We start from the raw sequence: 19,977 nt of genomic DNA, 5'->3' as shown, positions 1-19,977 counted from the left end.
TAAGACCTCTGAGCAGCGGGGAAGGTTTCTTGGAGGAGGTGTGCCTATTGAGATGGATGCAGCAGGTTCTGTGAGGCCGCCAGGACGGGTAGAGTTCCTGGGGGCCTCGGGCCCCGCTGGAGCGTGAAGCAGGCCCATGCTCAGCTCTCCAGGCTGTTCGTGGCTCCCCTGTCAGCTGCTCATGCCTTTCCAGAGACAAAACAGGAATAATAGACATCATTAAATATGCATGGGGCCCCAGACAGTCGGCGTGGTGGGCTGGGCCTCCCTTCCCCATAACACCAAGCTGCTCTGCTGGGCCAACCGTGCCCCTGGGCCAGCCAGAGGACCCCCATGAGGCGGCATGCAGGCAGGGAGCAGGCCACGGGACCCAGGTAAGGAGACCTTAGCCTAGAGTCCTTGGGGTCTGCCACTGGCCACCCTGGCATCCCAGGCTGCAGGGGTGATAAGGGAAGGGGCAGCAGCAGAGCTGGAGCCTCGCCCCTAACTCACCTTGAGGCCCTTCTCTGCCTCACTGTGTTCATCTGTGAGGGGTGTGATGCCCACGCAGTCCTCTCCTGGCAATGGTGGGATACCAAGACAGGCAAGGGCTCCGTGGCTTACCTCGGCCCCTCTCCTGACTGCCCTGATGCCTGGCCATGAGGCCCTAGGTGAGGGTTTCTGCCTGGGTGGTGGCCACTCCCACTTCCACTTTACAGGTAGGGGGTCTGGGCCCAGGGTGAGGTAGGGAAGGCCTTGAGTCCATAGGGTGTCAGGGTGAGTCCAGGCCTTGGATTAGATCCAGGCCTGTTCTGTCCCCCAGGCTGGCTGGCAAAGGGTGGCAAATGAGGCCAGAGGCTGGGGGATCCTCAGGCAGTAAGGGCTCAGGTGAGAGGCTCCAGCCACTAAGCCACATGTTCCTTACCATGGATGGGCTTGTTCCTGGGCTAGGTCTGTGTGTGCGTGGATCAGGGCAGGCACTGCGGCCCTGTTATGTCCTGGGCTTTCTGGGTCTGTGGTCAGGATGGTTGTATGTCTACATTTGTGTGGGAGAGAGCGAGCGAGGGATCGTGCAGCTGCGTATGCCCAGGTCAGTGTGAAGTGGTCGCTCACAGTGCCCTTAGGGCTGAGGAAGCTCCCTAAGACCCCCCAAAGGTCTCTGACCCCCACACCTGTGTAAGCTCCAGGCTTGGGCCTCACCCTGTTAGCCACCTTGTTCTCATCACTCACCCTCCCTGGTGATCACAGGCAGGGGTCTGCACCCTCACTCAGGCCCATGCCCAGGCAGCAGAGCTGCACTCATCTCCCGGCTGGCATCCCTGCAGCCTCCTGAGGATAGTATTCCCTGCAGCTTTAGAAGACTCAGTTTTGTAGGAGCCACAGTCATGAATATTCGTCTGTCCCTCCCACACCTGTGCATTCGCTCATTCTCCATCTTTCTTCCTCTCCAGCTTAGATTCCAGTTTCTCATTTCAGAACCCTCCTCTGGCAAGAAAGCTGAATCGAGACCCTCTCCTCCCCACTCTGTCCCTCTCCTAGACAGCCCACCTGACCTCCAGCTTCCATCTCGCCAGACCTGGGTCCAAGCAGCCTTTTTGACTCTCCACTGCACTGTGCCATAGCCATCCCAAGCCCACCGTGTCCTAAACCAAACATGGCATTCCCATACCCCTGGCTTCACCTCAGAGAGAGTCCCCGCACCTCCCAGCTGTACCAAGCCAACCCCAAGTCTACCTGGCTTCACCCTCATCCCAGCCCCATCTAGCCTCTCACCAGGGCCAGCCGGTTTCACCTCATCCTGAATGTGTCCACTGTACTCCATCACAGCATGGTCCCAGCTGTGTCATTGCCCCCTCTCCATTCTTTTCACATGGCGGCCCGAGCTGCTTTTTATACTACTTTCTAAGAAGCCGTGTGAGGCAGTGGTTGAGACTGTGGACACTCTGAAGCCAGACTGTCCAGGCTTAACTCCACCTTCAAGCTGTGTCACTCACATATCCTCTCTGGGCCCATGTCCTCATCTATAAAGTGGGAAGAGTAATCATACCCACTTCAGGAGGCTGCAGTGAGAGTGGAGCTCTGTGTGGCCCGGCCGTTCTGAGCACAGGCCTTGCAGTCAGGGACACAGGCCCTACAGCTTCCTCACTGTGGGCTCTCAGCTGAGGGATCTAACCTCTCCAAGATTAAGCCCTTCATCTATGTGAGAATCTAGTGAGATATTCCAGAAAATCATTTAGCACCAAGCCTGGCACATAGTAAACATCTGGAAATGTGGAACAGTGACCAAAGTCCCATCCCTTCCACGCCCATTGGGCTAGTCGCTGCCTGCCACCCTGGCCACCTCTCATTTCACATGCCCTCAATCACTCTGCTTCAGCCATAGGACTGTCCTTGCAGCCCCTCTTACCACCTGGCCTTTGCACATGTTGTTCCACCTGCCAGGAATACAGTTCCCTCTTCCATGTTACAAACTCCCTCTTGTCCTTCAGATCTTGGCTCAGGGTTGCCTTGTCAGGAGAATCTTCCTGGACCTCCAGTGCAGTGTTTGGGCATCGGGGGTCATGCCCTGACCTTCACAGCTCTTTTTGTTGATGTGGCTCTTTGCTTAAAGTCTGCATCCAGGATGGCCGTGGTGGCTCATACCTGTGATCCCAACACTTTGGGAGGCTGAGGCAGGAGTATTGCCTGGGGGCAAGGAGTTCAAGACCATCCTGGGCAACATAGTGGGACCCTGTCTCTACAAAAAACAACCAAAAAAAAAAAAAATTAGCCAGGTGTGATAGCACACACCCGTAGTCTCAGCTGCTCAGGCAGCTGAGGTGGGAGGATTGCTTGAGCCTGGGAACTCAAGACTGCAGTGAGCTGTGATTATGTTACTGCACTCCAGCCTGAATGATAAAATGAGACCGTGTCTCAAAAGAAAAAAAAAAAAAAAAAATAGTCTGGGTCCCCTACAACACAGGGAGCTCCATGAGCAGAGATCACATCTGGTTCCACTCGACTCTGCGAATTCCAAGTGCCCTGCACAGTGCTTGGCACGTAATAGATGCACAACTAATGCACAAGTAATATTGAAGAAATGAATGAACGAGAGACTTGCTCCCTGACACCCACTCTGTGCCTGCACAGAGGATGGGGACCCTGAGAGGAAGGCAGGACCTGGAACCTACCAGAGGAGGGGCAGCCTCAGCTGACTACTAGCCTGAGGTCTAGCCTGGGGCCCAGAGACCAGGAGGGGTCAGTTGGGCAGGACTTGCCGCCAGCAGTCACCCAGACTTCCTCACTCAGAGCAGACAGGCAGCAGCCTGTAGCAACAATGTTGACAATCATAACAACAGCTGCTTACCCAGGCCAGCCACTGTGCCCGGCTCTCCGCTATCTCATGTAATGCCCAGATCAGCCCTGGTAGGGGAGGCATCTACACTCACAGATGAGGAGACTCCAATGCCGAGGCTGCATGACTTGCTATGGGTCAGATCCAGGAAGGGAATGAGACCTGACCCAGAGCTCTCAGCCACTGGGCTCCACGTCCCTGGGGCTAGAGCTGGGCTGGCCTCTCTGAGAGGCAGGTTCTTCATCTGGACAATGGGGCTTTGCAGTGGAAAGATGCCTGCCTGAAGGTTTGAGGCGGGACTTGGGCAAGCCCGCTAGACAATGGTGGCCTCTCAGCCTTTCTCCTGGACAGACAGACAAGGCTTCCCTACTTGGGGCAGACAGAAGGTATGGTTCTGGGAGGTGCTCTTGGGCCTGAAGGGCCAGTCCTGCCCTGCTTCTCCCCAGCAAGTCTCTGACCTCTCTCTGCCTCACTTTCAACAAATGTAACAAATATTACATGGAGCTGGGATAGGGGTAGGGTTGGACCTGTGACATCTCAGGTCCCTGAAATTCTTCCTGGGAGCCCCTCTAAAGTGGTGTTACACTCACTGTCTCCAATCTCCCCTTTTTTTGCCATTTTCACATTTACACTTGTTTGGGGGATTGGGGAGGGACAAGGTCTCGCACTGTCACCCAGGCTGGGTTGCAGTGGTGCGATCTCAGCTCACTGCAACCTCCACATCCTGGGTTCAAGTGATTCTTCTACCTCAGCCACCACGCTGTGCACACCTGTAGCTGGGATTACAGGTGCGCACCACCATGTCCGACTGATGTTTGTATTTTTAGTAGAGACAGGGTTTTGCTGTGTTGTCCAGGCTGGTCTTGAACTGCTAGCTTTGAGTGATCCACCTTCCTCGGCCTCCCGAAGTGCTGGACTACAGGTGTGAGTCAGCGCGCCTGGCCCACATTTACACTTTTAAATGTTACATTTTTATTTGGTTTTTCACTCAGAAATGCATTCACATGGATCAAAAATCAAACAAACTAATACAGAAAGATTTACAGTGAGATAACCATTCTCATTAATTTATTGAGTATCTTTTGCTATATTTCTTTTTTTTTTTTTTTTTTTGAAACGGAGTCTCACTCTGTCACCCGGGCCGGAATGCAGTGGCACGATCTCAGCTCACTGCAACCTCCACCTCCTGGGTTCAAGAAATTCTCCTGCCTCAGCCTCCGGAGTAGCTAGGACTACAGGCACACACTGCCACACCCAGCTAATTTTTTGTATTTTAGTAGAGACAGGGTTTCACCATGTTGCCCAGGCTGGTCTCTAACTCCTGAGCTCAGGTAATCAGCCCGCCTCGGCCTCCCAAAGTGCTAGGATTACAGGCGTGAGCCACCACACCTGGTGCTGTATTTTTGTTTATTTTGACACAGAGTCTTGCTCTGTGTCAGAGGCTGGAGTGCAGTGGCATGATCATGGCTCACTGCAGCCTCAAAATACTGGCTCAAGCGATCCTCCCACTTCAGCCTTCTGAGTAGCTGGGCCTACAGGTGCCTGCCACCACTCCCTGCTAATTTTTTGGTTTGTTTGTGTTTTAGGGACACGGTCTCATTATATTGCCTAGGCTGGTTTCAAACGCATGGGCTCCTCCCATCTTAGCCTCTCAAAGTGCCCAGGCATGAGCCACTGCTCCCGGCTGTAGTATTTCTAACATGGAAATTAAAAAAGCAAATACAAGCTAAGCATGGTGACTCACGCCTTTAATCCCAGCACTTTGGGAGGATGAGATGGGCAGATCACTTGAGGTCAGGAGTTCAAGACCAGCCTGGCCAACATGGCAAAACCCTGTCTCTACTAAAAATACAAAAATTAATCAGGCATGGTGGTGCATGCCTGTAATTCCAGCTACTCAGGAAGCTGAGGCCCAGGTGGTGGAGGCCGCAGTGAGCTGAGATTGCACCACTGCTCTCCAGCCTGGTTGGCGGAGTGAGACTGTCTCAAAAAAAAAAAAAGAAAAAAAAGCAAACACAAGAATACAAACTTGGCTGGGGGCAGTGGCTCAAGCCTGTAATCCCAGCACTTTGGGAGGCCGAGACGGGCGGATCACGAGGTCAGGAGATCGAGACCATCCTGGCTAACATGGTGAAACCCCGTCTCTACTAAAAAATACAAAAAACTAGCCAGGCGAGGTGGCGGGCACCTGTAGTCCCAGCTACTCGGGAGGCTGAGGCAGGAGAATGGCGTGAACCCGGGAGGCGAAGCGGCGAAGCTTGCAGTGAGCTGAGATCCGGCCACTGCACTCCAGCCTGGGCCACAAAGCGAGACTCCGTCTCAAAAAAAAAAAAAAATAGAATACAAACTTATATTCTTACCACCCACTTCCTCTGACACACACACACACACACACACTCTCTCTCTCTCTCTCTCCCTATAGAAAGGCTTCAGTAAACACTGTAGTCAACAGGCTGTTCTGCAGCCTGCTTCCTACACTAGCAGGTCCTGGAGATCGCTCCCTGTCACGACACAGAGATCGTCCATATTCCTTGTTATAGCTGTGCTATGTTCCATCCTGGAATGCATTGCGGTGTACTGCGGCAACAAGCAGCTCTGTTTGTTCATCCTTACCCATAAGGACATGTAAGAGACATCCCCAGGGGTGGATTACTTGCTTCCTTCCTTCCCTCCCTCCCTCTTGTCCTTTTTCTTTTTTAAAACAGTCAATATATAGTCCGCCTTCCATACAATTCATCCACCAAAGTGTACAATCCTGTGGTTTTAGTATGCTCACAAGTGGGCCCGCCTTGTGACCACCGCAGTCCTGTCTTTCTTTTTTTATCTTTTTTTTTGAGACGGAGTTTTTGCTCTGGGCAATGGCTTGATCTTGGCTCACTGCAACCTCCGCCTCCCAGGTTCAAGTGATTCTCCTGCCTCAGCCTCTCGAGCAGCTGGGATTACAGGCATGCGCCACCATGCCCAGCTAATTTTTGTATTTTTAGTAGAAACGAGGTTTCACCATGTTGGTCAGGCTGGTCTCAAACTCTTGACCTCATATGATCCACCTGCCTTGGCCTCCCAAAGTGCTGGGATTACAGGCCTGAGCCACCACATCTGGCCCTGGTCCTGTCTTTCTTGAAACCTCTTCCATTAGGTGTAACTTCCCTCGCCCCCACCACTGTACTGGGACCACTCTTGTCACAGTCACCACTGGAGTTCTAAGGAGCTGCATCCATTAGTCAGCTCTCCATTCCTGACTAACATGGGCCATGTGCCCATCTGTCATAGCAGTCCCGCCCTCCTGCGCAGCCCCCAGGATCCCACTCCCTCCTGGGCCTCCACCTGCTCCTCTGGCTGGCTTCGTGGTGCTCACTCACTGCCTCCTTGGCTCCTAAGCACTGCAGCCCTGCGGCTCATTCCGTGACCTCTCTTCCCTCTATACTCATTCCCTGGTGTCATCCTCCAGAGCTGTGGCTTCAATGCCATCTAGATGCCGATGACTCCCTAACTGATGTCACCAGCCCTGATGGCTGTGATGGCCCCTTAGCAGTGCCCAGTGCCCAAAGCTGACTCCTGGGCCCTACTTCCTCAACTTGCTCTGCCCGCAGCCTTCCTCATCCTGGCCAATGACCTGACGGCCTTTCCATTCTCCCTGCTGTTCAGTAAGGAAACCTGGGAGCCATTCCTGCACCCTCCCCCATCCCCATCATCAAATCCTGTCAGCCCTACCTGCCACATGTCCCCAGCATCCTACCACTTCTCCACACCTTAACAGCTGGCAGCCTGGTGCAGGAGGACCTCCATGGAAACTTCCACGCTGGCCTCCCTGCCTTCACCCTCACTCCTGCAGCTGCTTCTCCCACAGCAGTAGAGGCTCCTATCAAGACTGAGGTCGAGGCCAGGCTTGGTGACTCACAGATGTAATCCCAACACTTTGGGAGGTCAAGGCAGGCAGATCACCTGAGGTCAGGAGTTCGAAACCAGCCTGGCCAACATGGTGAAACCCTGTCTCTACTAAAAATACAAAATTAGCCGGTGTGGTGATGTGTGCCTGTAATCCCAGTTTCTTGGGAAGCTGAGGCAGGAGAATTGCTTAAACCTGGGAGGCAGTTGCTGTGCCAAGATCGTACCATCACACTCCAGCCTGAGCAACACAAGAAAACTCTGTCTCAAACAAACAAACAAAAAAAAAAGACTGAGGTCGAATTCCATCCCTTCTCTGCCAAAACCCTCCTCCCACGGCTCCTGCCTCACTGGCAGTCGAAACCAAGCCCTCATTGTGGCCCACAGGCCCTGCACGTGTGCCCCTGAACTCTGACCTCACCACCCAGTGCACCCCCGCTGCCCTCCAGCCACCTGGTCTGACTGCTCCTCCATCTGCTTGGGACTGTGCACTGCCCACAGGCTCTCTCCATGGCCCCATAGCCACTAGGCCTTCCCTGACTTCCTGTTTAATGTCACACCCCCACTTCTTGCTGTCCCTTCCACAGCACTTGTGCCCCATTATCTGTTACTGATTTTCCATGTTTATTGGCTCTCCCTCCACCCACATTTGGTAACTGCATGAGGGCAGGGTTTTTCTCTGTTTTGTTCACAGCTGTGTCCCCAGCACTTAGACGGTGCCTAGTATGCAGCACACTTCCCACAGAAGCTTTTGAATGTATGGGTGAGTGAGTAAATGCTGGCTACAGGACCCTTAGGGAAAGGGGCCAGGCTGACTGAGGAATCCAGGTTGGGGTAGCTGTGGGCAAGCACTGGAGAGGACTTGGTGCCTGCTGGAGGCCCATCTGGGCTCTGGTTTGCCCAGTGGCTTGGTCAGGGCCCTCCCTCTCCAGGCAGGAGCAGGTTATGGGGTCAGCTCGACTATGCTCCCGGCTCTGCCCAGTGTCCTAAACCACTGCAAGCCCAGTGATTACCCAGGAGCTCAGTGGGCAGGAGGGCCTAGTAAGGGAGGTAGTGCCGAACCCGGCCAGGACGGGGTTCTGCCTTCCCAAGCCAGGTGGCCTCGAGCAAGTCCCTTCACCTTTTGAGTCTGAGTTTCCTCATCTGGAGAATAGAGATACTAATAGCTCATATCGCACAGACCTGCTGTGACCATTGTGCCACACACCTGACTGGGGCCTCACTCTGGAAACTGGCTCCAAGAGGAGCTGGGGCAGGTGTTGATATCTCTGGGCTCAGAAAGAATGTTTTGGCTGGGCGCCGTGGCTCACATCTCTAATCTCAGCACTTTGGGAGGCCGAGGTCAGTGGATCATCTGAGGTCAGGAGTTTGAGACCATCCCGGCCAACATGGCAAAACCCGTCTCTACTAAAAATACAAAAATTGGCCAGGTGTGGTGGCACATACCTGTAATTCCAGATATTTGGGAGACTGAGGCACAAGAATTGCTTGAACCCGGGAGGTGGAGTTTGCAGTGAGCCAAGATTGTACCACTGCCCTCTAGCCTGGGCAACAGAGCGAGACTCTGTCTCAAAAAAAGAAGAAAGAAAGAACATCTCCCTTGTCCTTCATTTTCCTCAAGTGGACAAGAGCCACTGCCCAAAAACAGAAGGGAGAGTGGGCAGCCCCTCAAACTCCTGCTCTGCAAGAGGCCCACTTCCTGCACATATCCCCTAACTTGCCCCAAAAGCCATCCATCCAATTTATCTGGTTTCCATCAAGCCCTACTCCCCATCCCTGTGAGACTGCCTGCACCAGGCACCAACAGCCCCTGGTGCAACTCCTCTGAGTGGCTGGGCACTGACTGGCTCCAGGTGAATCTTGGGGAGGAGGAGCAGGAAGAAGAGGAAAGTGAAGAGCCAGAGAAAGTAAACAGGGGGAAGAGGCAGACGGGGGAGACCTCCTCTGCTGCATGGTCCCCTCTCCACTCCTGCCACTTGCCTGGGAAGGCCTCTCCCTGTCCCTGTTTCACAGCTGAGCACGCTGAGGCTCCGAAGCCACTGATCTGAGGGCGTGGAGCTGGCAAGTGGCAGAACCAGGGCCAGAACCTTGCTGCTCTGGGGTTGCCTATGCTAAACCTTAAGCAACCAAAGAATTAGCTCTGGGACCAAAAGACTGAAGCAGAGTTCAGTAAGTAGGGAGCTTGATGTTAACTGGGGTCCATCTTGAGAAGGGGGAGGAGGAAAAGGAGGAGGAGAGCTGGTTCTGAGGCTTCAGGTCTCAGAGCTGCCACTCCCCACCCCCGCTGGCCTGCCCAGTTTTTTCCACTGACAACCTCTTTTAGTGCAGGTTCTCAAAAGTGAGTTAGACTGGCCACCAACCAGACTTTGGATATGCAGCCTTAGGTCAGGCAATATGAAGCAATCAGCTATGCCCAGAGAAGGCAGGAACCATATGGCCACAGCCTACTCAGCCAGAGCAGAAAGTAAGAGGAGTGGACAGGGCTAGGCAGGGACCCCAGACAGGAACCAGTAGGAGGCATCTCCAGTTACCCAGCAGCTCTATCAGGTCTTGCTTCCTTTTGGTGAAGGAGACAGAGCATAGCTTATCACTCCCATTCTTCAGAGGAAACTGAGGCCCAGAGAGGACAAAGGCTTTCCTGGACCCACACAGCCAGTCAGTGACAGAGCCTAGGGTCAGAGTCAGGCCTGACCCACCCTCCATTTCCGCCTCTCTACCCCGTCCCCCCACATACACATACAGAAGTGGAGTTCCACTGAAACACCCCTCCGTGCCCTGCCTTCTGAGCCAGCAGCCTGGCTCCCCACCCCATGTATTATTCAGCTCCTGAGTGCCAGCCAGCTCCCGTTACACTGACCGCAGCCCAGCACCTGCTCTGCCCATTCCCCTCCTCCCTTGCCCAGGACCTAGAGCGTTCAAACTTCTCCTTCAAGATGACTTGGTGGGCTTTTACCATCCCACCCTGGGCTCCACTTCTGGTCCAGTGCAGGTGTGCTGGTGATTTAGGGCAGGTGGCATTCCATCTCTGTGGCTCAATGTCTTTGTCTGTGAAGCCGAAACGACCCAAGGGCTCCCTTCAGGGGGTTGAGCCAGCTGTGGCCTAGGGAGGGCCTGACCAGGATGAGCACTGATGTTGCCATGACGACTCCGAGGCAAGAATGTCTTCCCCAGCACAGGCCTCATAGGCAGGCTTCCCCATCCCGGTAAACAACACCCACACACTTTCCACCACTGCTCTAGGGTGAAACCCAAGGCGCTCTAGAGGAGATGAATTATGGATCCGCCCTCCCGGAATCCTGGCTTAGCCCTCCCCACGCCACCCGGGGCCAGTCCAGTCTGCTCCCAGCCCGAGGAGGCCGCGTGTCCAGCTGCGGGCAGGAGACCGAGCAGGTCCCTGTGTCTCCAAGTCCCTGAGCCCGTGACACCGGCCCCGGGCCCGGTAGAGAGCAGACAGCCACCATGGCGAAGGAGGAAGATGAGGAGAAGAAAGCCAAGAAAGGGAAGAAGGGGAAGAAGGCACTGGAGCCGGAGAAGCCCAAACGGAGCCTGAAGGGGACGTCGCGGCTCTTCATGGGTTTCCGCGACCGCACACCCAAGATCTCCAAGAAAGGCCAGTTCCGCAGCGCCTCGGCCTTCTTCTGGGGCCTCCACACCGGCCCTCAGAAGACCAAGCGCAAGAAGAAGGCCCGCACTGTGCTCAAGTCCACGTCGAAGCTCATGACGCAGATGCGTATGGGCAAGAAGAAGCGGGCGATGAAGGGCAAGAAACCGTCCTTCATGGTGATCCGCTTCCCAGGCCGCCGTGGCTACGGCCGCCTTCGGCCGCGCGCCCGGTCGCTCAGCAAGGCGTCCACGGCCATCAACTGGCTCACAAAAAAGTTCCTCCTCAAGAAGGCCGAGGAGTCGGGCAGCGAGCAGGCCACGGTGGACGCCTGGCTGCAGCGCTCGAGCTCTCGCATGGGCTCCCGCAAACTCGCCTTCCCGTCGGGTGCCGAGATCCTGCGGCCCGGGGGCCGGCTCCGGAGGTTCCCCCGCAGCCGCAGCATCTACGCGTCAGGCGAGCCCCTGGGCTTCCTGCCCTCCGAGGACGAGGCCCCGTTCCATCACTCGGGTTCCCGTAAGTCGCTGTACGGGCTTGAGGGTTTCCAGGACCTGGGCGAGTATTATGACTATCACCGCGATGGCGACGACTACTATGACCGGCAGTCACTCCACCGCTACGAGGAGCAGGAACCCTACCTGGCGGGCCTCGGCCCCTACAGCCCGGCTTGGCCACCCTACAGCGACCACTACTACGGGTACCTGCCGGAGGACCCCTACGACTACTACCACCCCGACTATTACGGTGGCCCCTTTGATCCAGGGTACACCTACAGCTACGGCTATGGCTACAACGATTACGAACCCCCATATGCGCCCCCGTCGGGGTACTCGTCTCCTTACAGCTACCACGATGGGTACCAGGGCGAGGCGCACCCATATGGCTACTACCTGGATCCCTATGCACCGTACGACGTGCCATACCCGCCCTATGACCTCCCGTACCACACGCCCTACGATGTACCCTACTTTGATCCCTACGGGGTCCCCTACACCGTCCCCTATGTCGAAGGCGTCTATGGCGGTGGGGACGAGGCCATCTACCCCCCCGAGGTGCCCTATTTTTACCCAGAGGAGTCGACCTCGGCCTTTGTGTACCCCTGGGTACCACCGCCCATCCTGTCGCCCCACAACCCGTATGCCCACCCCATGGATGACATTGCCGAGCTGGAAGAGCCGGAGGACGCCGGCGGGGAGCGTCAGGGGACCTCCTTCCGTCTGCCCAGCGCCGCCTTCTTCGAGCAGCAAGGCATGGACAAGCCCGCCAGGTCCAAGCTGTCCCTCATCCGCAAGTTCCGCCTCTTCCCGCGACCCCAGGTGAAGCTGTTTGGGAAGGAGAAGCTGGAGGTGCCCCTGCCACCCTCTCTGGATATTCCTCTGCCCTTAGGGGATGCGGACGAAGAAGAGGACGAGGAGGAGCCACCCCCGGTGCCCGCTGTGCCCTACGGCCACCCTTTCTGGGGCTTCCTCACGCCACGCCAGCGCAACCTCCAGCGCGCGCTGTCGGCCTTCGGCGCCCACCGGGGCCTGGGCTTCGGCCCTGAGTTTGGCCGCCCCGCTCCTCGCCCTGCCACCTCGCTGGCGCGGTTCCTCAAGAAGACGCTGTCGGAGAAGAAGCCCATTCCGCGGCTCAGGGGCAGCCAGAAGGCCCGGGCGGGCGGCCCCGCGGTCAGGGAGGCAGCCTACAAACGCTTCGGCTACAAGCTGGCTGGCATGGACTCGGAGCGGCCCAGCACGCCCATCGTGCTGAGGAGGGCCCAGCCACGCGCTCGCAGCGGCAACGACGCGCGCCGCCCGCCCGCGCCCAGGACGGTCTCCCACTGGAGCGCGCTCCTGTCGCCGCCCGTGCCCCTTAGGACCCCCAGCCCCGGGCCCCCGCCTGCGCCGCCCCTCTCCCCGGCACTCTCGGGCCTGCCCCGGCCGGCCTCGCCCTACGGCTCCCTCCGCCGCCACCCGCCGCCCTGGGCCGCCCCAGCGCACGTGCCCCCGGCGCCGCAGGCCAGCTGGTGGGCCTTCGTGGAGCCCCCTGCCGTGAGTCCGGAGATGCCCCCCGACCTACTGGCCTTCCGCAGGCCCCGACCCTCGTTCAGGGACCCCCGCGGGCGAGGGGCGGCCTTCGGCTTCCCCGGGGCCTCTCCACGGGCGTCGCGGAGGCGAGCCTGGTCACCACTGGCCTCGCCCCAGCCCTCGCTGAAGAGCCTGCCGGGCCCCGGCTACCGCTCACCCTTGGCGCCCCCGTCGCCTCAGCTGTCCTTGCGCGCGGGACCCTTCCAGCCGCCCTTCCCGCCCCCGGCCCGCCGGCCCCGCTCGCTGCAGGAGTCCCCAGCCCCACGCAGAGCCGCGGGGCGCCTGGGCCCACCCCGCTCGCCGCTGCCGGGCTCACCCAGGCCGCCCTCGCCGCCCCCAGGGCTGGGCCACAGCCCGCGGCGCCGCTCCCTGAATCTGCCCTCGCACCTCCCGCACACGTGGCGGCGCCTCAGCGAGCCACCCACTCGGGCTGTGAAGCCACGAGTGCGCCCGCCCTTCCACCGACCGCCCGGGGCCGGAGCCGGGGCCTGGCGGGCGCCCCTGGAGCACCGGGAAAGCCCGCGAGAAGCTGAGGACTCAGAGGTGCCCTGGACCGTGCCCCCGCTGGCCCCCATCTGGGACGTGGACATGCCTCCCACCCAACGCCCACCCTCCCCCTGGCCAGGAGGTGCAGGCAGCCGCCGAGGCTTTTCCAGGTCACCCCCTGTGCCGGAAAACCCCTTTCTCCAGCACGTAGGCCCTGTGCTATCCACCACCCTCCAGCCTGAGGATGCAGCTGCTGATATGACCAGGGTCTTCCTGGGCAGACACCATGAGCCGGGTCCTGGACAGCTCACCAAATCAGCTGGCCCAACCCCTGAGAAGCCTGAAGAAGAGGCCACCCTGGGAGACCCCCAGCTGCCAGCAGAGACCAAGCTTCCAATCCCAACACCTCCCAAGGATGTCACACCCCCCAAGGATGTCCTCCCAGAGCAAAAGACATTAAGGCCCAGCCTCTCATACCCACTGGCTGCACGTGAGCAGACCAGGGCCACATGGCCACCATGGCACCGCTGGGGGACACTGCCCCAAACCGCAGCCCCCTTGGCACCCACCAGGGCCCCAGAGCCCCTGCCCAAGGGGGGCGAGCGGCGCCAGGCAGCCCCTGGGCGTTTTGCTGTGGTCATGCCTCGTGTGCAGAAGCTGAGCTCTTTCCAGCGAGTTGGGCCTGCAGCCCTGAAGCCTCGAGTCCAGCCAACCCAGGACCCCAAGCCAAGAGCCTGGGGTCTTCGCTGGTCCTGCCTCTGGCTTCGGGCAGATGCCTGTGGACCCAGGCCACGAGTAGACGCCCACCCCCAGTCCTGCCACCTGGGCCCTGGAGCCGCCTGCCTCTCCCTTAAGGGCTCCTGGGAAGAGGTCGGCCCCCCAAGCTGGCGGAACAAGGTACGGGGGCACAGATTACAGGGAGGGTTTGAGGGTTCTGGCCTAGAAAATGGCAAGAGAGACAGCCTGAGGAGCCCTGTGCAAACTTGGAGAGCGGCTGCCTGCTGGGGCCTGTAAGTTGGGGAGAACAGTCCCTCCCAGAACCTCTGGAGGGTTGAACAAGGGGATGCCCAGCACAGGCAGGCACAGGACAGAGACGTGGGAAACTGCTTCCAGGTCGCTCTGGGGAAGGATCTTTGTTCATCTCAGCCTGGGCCCTGGGCAGCCCTGCCCTGATCCAATCTGGATGGCAGATCTGGCCCTAACTTCCCCTCAGAGATTTTAGCCAAGCCAGATGTGAAACTGCAGGACATGCCTATCCATCCTGTTCCACCGCACATCCAGGTCTGTGCGGTTCCTCCTGTCTCCTACTGACCCTGCCCCACATTAGAGCCTCCTCTTTCCTCAAGGTTTTTGCTGCCCTTTGAAGTCCCCTGGTCTGCAGGATTCTGGAATAGGTCAGGGTGAGGGGCTCAGGATCCAACCCTCCAGCCTCCTCATTGCACAGAGGGAAAACTGAACCAGGAGTCCTTCTGGAACCCCATGTCGGGTACAGGGTAGGCAGCCCTTCTGAGGAGTGCCCAGCCCATGCCTGGCTGCCACACTCAAGGTGGAACTCGAGCCTGATGCTGGGTGGCCCTTGGCCGGGGTGCGTGGTCACCGGAGCCTCTCCCGGGATGCTGGGGTGGTGGGTGGGGCAAGCAGGGGCGGCAGGTGCGTCTCAGCCTGTGCAGACCGTGCCCAGCGGAGCGGGCAGCCAGCCGGGCCTAACAATGGCAACTGGGGCAGCCTGGCTGCTGGGGGGGCCCTGGCCCCGGCGGCGGGTGCCCCGTGCCGTGTGGGCTGCAGCATTGCGGGAGCGGGGCGCAGGGCGCCTAGGGGTGAGGGGCAAGGATGCCTGGGCCCTCCTCACCCTGGAATACGTGAGTGGCTGAATTATTCAGGGTCTGAGGCTGCTGGCAAGCACGTGGGCAGATGGGTGGGCTAGAGGCCAGGGCAGAAAAGGTGATACTCGCTGTGCCCTACTTAGCAGCCCAGCGACAGGCATGCAGGCCTCCCTCCTGGTGTCCTCTTTCCTCGCCTGCTCAGGGTGCTGCTGGGATTGGAGAGGCTGAGGGTGCACATGTGTGTGCTCCCAGTCGTGTGGATCCTGCGCAGGCCTGCATGCCTGAGCATGTGTGCACGTGTGTACCATGGCCAAATGACGAAAGCTAGTGTATGAGGTCTGAGCAGATGTGGCATCCCTGGGGGTCAGGGTTGTTTGCCCACCCTCTGCCCATGTGCACAGATGTGCGTGCAGAGAGGAGACCCTGCAGCCCAAAGGTGGCATCAGAACTTCCATTCTCCAGACCCCCAGGGTAGGGAGGGACCCAGCTGTGCACCCAGATGTATGTGCCAAGTGGACAGGTAGAGCATGTGCCTGCACACTATGTGCCTCCAGCCGGGCCCCACAGGCTTGCATATGTGCCCACAGGCCTACAAGAACACCTGTGTGCCTGGGAGTTGTATGAGCTGTAAATGCCATTGAGTGTGGGTTCATATGCAGGTGTCCACACATTTTCCCCGGGATGAGCATGGGGGTGTGGTGCTAAGACAGTCTTCATCTCTGCCCTCCTGGAGGCCCCATGCGTCAGGTCACAAGTGTCCTTTTGAGTTGTCACACAAACCAACACATGGGGTCTGCTGGTGCTGGGACAGCTGCAGTTGGGAGGGAGCTGGCACGTGCACCCATGTACCTGCTCATGCCTTTGCTCACCCCCCAGGGCAGGACACTTAGGAGCTCATGGGAGCGCCTGCCTGGGCACTGAGGGCATGCGTGTGTCTCATGTGTGAGGGTTGCATGCAGGTTCCAGGGGCCACAGCATTCTGTAATGAGGAGACTTGCAGGACCCACCTGGCCTTGGGATTCCCTCCCCAACAATGGTAGCAGGCCCCAGGTATGACCAAGCCAGGGGCCAGTGGGGGCGGGGGGCACCCTTCAAACTGCAGACACAGTCTCTCTCTCACACAGATGCACTCCATCCGAAACCTGCCATCTGTGCGGTTCCGCGAGCAGCACAGGGAGGATGGTGTGGAGGACATGACACAGCTGGAGTGAGTGGGCAGGGCTGGTGGGGTCAGCAAGGTGTCACCATGGGGTCCCCACCCTCCCAACCAGAGCGGCTCCTCCTGCAGTTGCCTCTCACCTCCCAGGACATTTTCAGAGCCTCAGTCATGAAGTGTCACAAAGACTAAATGTGGTGTGCTTTGTGAGTTAGATGGACTTTGGTTCAAATCCTAGCCCCACCACTCACTAGCTGGCAGACCTTGGACAAATCGCTTTGCTTCTCTGCACTTCAGTTTCTCATCCACAAAATGGGAGTGGGATGGCTGTGGTGAGGATGCCGGCACATTGGAGGTGCTCAAAACAAGAGGGCCATGTTTGTCAACATCATTATCTAATCATGGTGATTACGTAAGAGTGTCCCCCAAACCCCCAATGAAGTAGGTACAATGATTATCATACCCATTGGACAAATAAAGAAACAGGCACAGACAGGTGAAGTAATTTGCCCAAGGTCTCCTAACTGGTTGGTGTCAGAAACAGGACTTGAACTCAGGCCTATCTGATCAAGGCACTGCACTGAGTCGGGGAGGGAGACTCATGCCAGAACCAGCCCTGGGGGCACTCACGGCTTCTCTCTGTGCCCTTCTAGAGACCTCCAGGAAACCACTGTGCTGTCCAACCTCAAGATTAGATTTGAACGGAACCTCATCTACGTAAGACCTAGGGCTGGCCCTGCCCTGGGCCTAGGTCAGGAAGGCAGCTGCCTCCTGGGGCCGGGTGGGATGCACAGATTTCTCTTGTGGGCCCTAGCCCCTGTGGCCTCTGGTTTGAACTCTGAGTTTCTGTCCTTTCAGCATAGAATGCCAGAGCCTAGAACTAAAATCTGAAGTCTTAAAACACAGTCTTAGAATGGTGGATGCCAGAGGCAGAAAGCTGGAGACAGGGAATCCAGAAATACGCGACACCCCCACCACCCGGGACCTGACAGATAGAACTTCCAGAGTCCTAGAATCCATAGACCCGGACCCCAGAGTGGGGATGGTCAGAGGGGTTGGAGGGGAGCCTCTGACCTCAGAATGACAGAACAGAGGGCCAGGGGCCCAGAGCCAGTGTGGAAGACAAGGACACCCGGAAGGGCTCTGGCCACATCAGGATCCCCTGAGTTCCCCAACTACCCACTCCAGGCAGTGGAGGTTTGCCCTCAACAGGAGCCAAAAGTTCCTGGAGCCTGGGTCCAACTATGAACAAATGAAGTAGGCAGAAGCCCACCCAGGATCGTGTCTGTGGGGTTTTACTCACTCCCGACTCCTCTCAGCTCAGCCTGCTGCAGTGCCTGAGATTCCACCGTTAGAGCACATAGCCCAGCAAGCTGGTAGAGGGCTCTAGATGGGACTCCTGAGTCCAGGCAGCCAGATATCTGTCCGGATGGAAACAGGGAGCCAAGCTTCCAGCGTAGGGGAAGGAGGGACACAGGTCTGCAAGGAGCCATGACGCTGAGGCCACCGTCTGCCCAGCAGACATACATCGGGAGCATCCTGGTGTCGGTGAACCCATACCAAATGTTTGGAATCTATGGGCCGGAGCAGGTGCAGCAGTACAATGGACGGGCCCTGGGAGAGAATCCCCCGTGAGTGTCTCAGGGGCGGGGCGGGGCTGCCGTGGGGTCTCTTGGGCCCGTCTTTCCCCTGCTGTGGGAGCCTGGATCCCAGCTGCACCCCAGCCATGAGTCAGAGGTAAATGGGGAAAGGCAGCCCACCTATTCAATCTGACAGTCTCTCCCCAGGCAGGGCCGCAGCCACAGGTTGGAGGGCACTGTGGTTCAGACCAGGATGGGGGTGGGAGCATTCCCCCAACAGGGTGAGGGGTGGGCCGGATTGGCTGTTTGGCTGGATACGGATGCTCCCTGCCCAGTCCCTGGGAGGTTTGGGAGCTTAGAGGCAGGGGCCGGCTCCAATGACCTTTCTCCCCAGGCACCTCTTTGCTATTGCAAATCTCGCCTTCGCCAAAATGCTCGATGCCAAACAGAACCAGTGCATAATCATCAGGTGAGTGGGCTGCCTTTACGTGGGGGATAAATGGGGGACCTTAGGTAGCAGGCCTGCATCTGGCCAGAACTGCTGTGGGAACTTGGAAGATTGCTTGATACCGCTGGGTTGGCCTGCTGCACATAGCCTCTTGCTTCATGATGGGGGTCAGGGTGCACCAGAAGAGGCAGTGAAAGGTTGGAACTCACTCTGCCCCTTTGCTCGGTCAGTGGAGAGAGCGGCTCTGGCAAAACTGAGGCCACCAAGCTGATTCTGCGCTACCTGGCCGCCATGAACCAGAAACGGGATGTCATGCAGCAGGTGAGTCTACTTGTCTCCCCAGGACCCTAGGTTGAGCACCCTTTGATAAGCACACCTCAGGTACTCCCCAAGAGGCATGGCTCCTTGGCCCACTAGAAAGATGGGGAGGCTGAGTTCCAGAAGGGGGCCTTGCCCAGGGCTGCTTTTTCTGCCCCCCGTCCCAGGGGTGTGCCTGCCTATGCTTCCGTGGCAGCTCCTGGTTCCAGCCCTCCAGGTACAGTTCAGAGTGGAGACCACATAGGGAAGGGGAGTCATCCCATCTCTCCCACCTGGCCTCACCTTCCTGTTCATGGCCCTGGGGCCACCATATTCTCACACTCAGAAGCTATGCAGCCCCCAGCTATCAAGAGGCAGGGCAGGCCTGAGTGTGGGTTAGGCAGTAGATGCCAAGTCAGAGTCTGCAGGATGGGAACTTTGCTGATAAAGACAGTGCTAAGCTCTCTGAGCCTGAGAATGGTAGAACCCCATCTGTTCCCTCAGTAAAGATCTACTGAAGACCTACTGTTTGTGAGGCCCAGGTTAGGCACTGGGGACGAGTAGCGGCAACTCAGGCAAATGTTCACACCCTCATGGGAACTTTACTCTAGTGGTGGAGGCGGGAAGAAAAATATATATACACTTATATACAAGTAAATTATATGTACGTGAAAGGGTAGATGGTGAGTTGCGGAGGAAAAAAGTGGAGAGAAGGGTGAGGAGTGTTGGGGGTTGCAATCATAAGTGTGGTGGTCAGGGTAGGCTGTACAGAGAAGACAAGAGAGTGGGCTCTGGGAATGTCTAGGGGAACAGTGAAGAGGCAGAGGGAGGAGTGCCTGCAAAGGCCCTGAGGTGCAAGCAGGTTGGGTCCAGGTACAGGTCAAAGCCAGCCAGCAGCCTACAGAAGACAGACTGGGGTGTGAGAGGGAGAATTGTCGGAGGGTGACCCCAGACATTTGGTCTGACCCACAGGCGGCACAGAGGCAGGCTGGGCAGTGGAGGGAAGAGCAGGTTTGTTGAGAAGAGGTGTCTGCTAGGCATATGCACAGAGATGGCAGAGAGGTGATGGATGCATCACCAGCCTGGAGCTCAGGAGAAGGTGGGGCTGGCCTGCCAGCTCAGACTCCAGAACTACAGACCCAGACTTCCCCAACCCTGGGGCCCACGAAGGTTTGCACATGGCCATAATGTCCTAGCCAGTGGTGAACCCAGCAAGGTGATCCTGGGGGCATAGGTGGGGGCTGCTCAGGCTTTGCCGTCAGGTTCCAGCCTGGCCTGGGCCCCTCTGATGCCTGCCTTGGCCTGCCAGGCTCTCCCATCCC

At 57.8% G+C, this 19,977-nt stretch overlaps 1 protein-coding gene across 2 annotated transcripts in view; it reads left to right on the top strand.

Annotated features, from left to right (window-relative positions):
* Positions 1 to 255: 255 nt before the first annotated feature.
* The window catches only part of MYO15A (myosin XVA), a 75,752-nt gene continuing 56,030 nt past the window's right edge, over positions 256 to 19,977 (top strand). Inside the window, exons 1-7 of one of the 2 annotated variants that reach the window (XM_025361615.1) lie at positions 256 to 374; positions 10,439 to 14,248; positions 16,299 to 16,381; positions 16,984 to 17,047; positions 17,852 to 17,961; positions 18,305 to 18,379; positions 18,589 to 18,679. In XM_025361615.1, coding sequence (XP_025217400.1) covers positions 10,658 to 14,248; positions 16,299 to 16,381; positions 16,984 to 17,047; positions 17,852 to 17,961; positions 18,305 to 18,379; positions 18,589 to 18,679 — 4,014 coding nt within the window. In that variant the 5' untranslated portion in view covers positions 256 to 374; positions 10,439 to 10,657. Of the gene's footprint in view, positions 375 to 10,438; positions 14,249 to 16,298; positions 16,382 to 16,983; positions 17,048 to 17,851; positions 17,962 to 18,304; positions 18,380 to 18,588; positions 18,684 to 19,977 lie in introns of those variants that run through there. The other variant, XM_025361616.1, reaches the window with a different exon arrangement.

Source organism: Theropithecus gelada, chromosome 16 (assembly GCF_003255815.1).
Source record: "Theropithecus gelada isolate Dixy chromosome 16, Tgel_1.0, whole genome shotgun sequence".
Lineage (NCBI taxonomy): Eukaryota > Metazoa > Chordata > Mammalia > Primates > Cercopithecidae > Theropithecus > Theropithecus gelada.
Note: the sequence above shows the minus strand (reverse complement) of the source record. Positions and strands in the feature narration are given on the sequence as shown.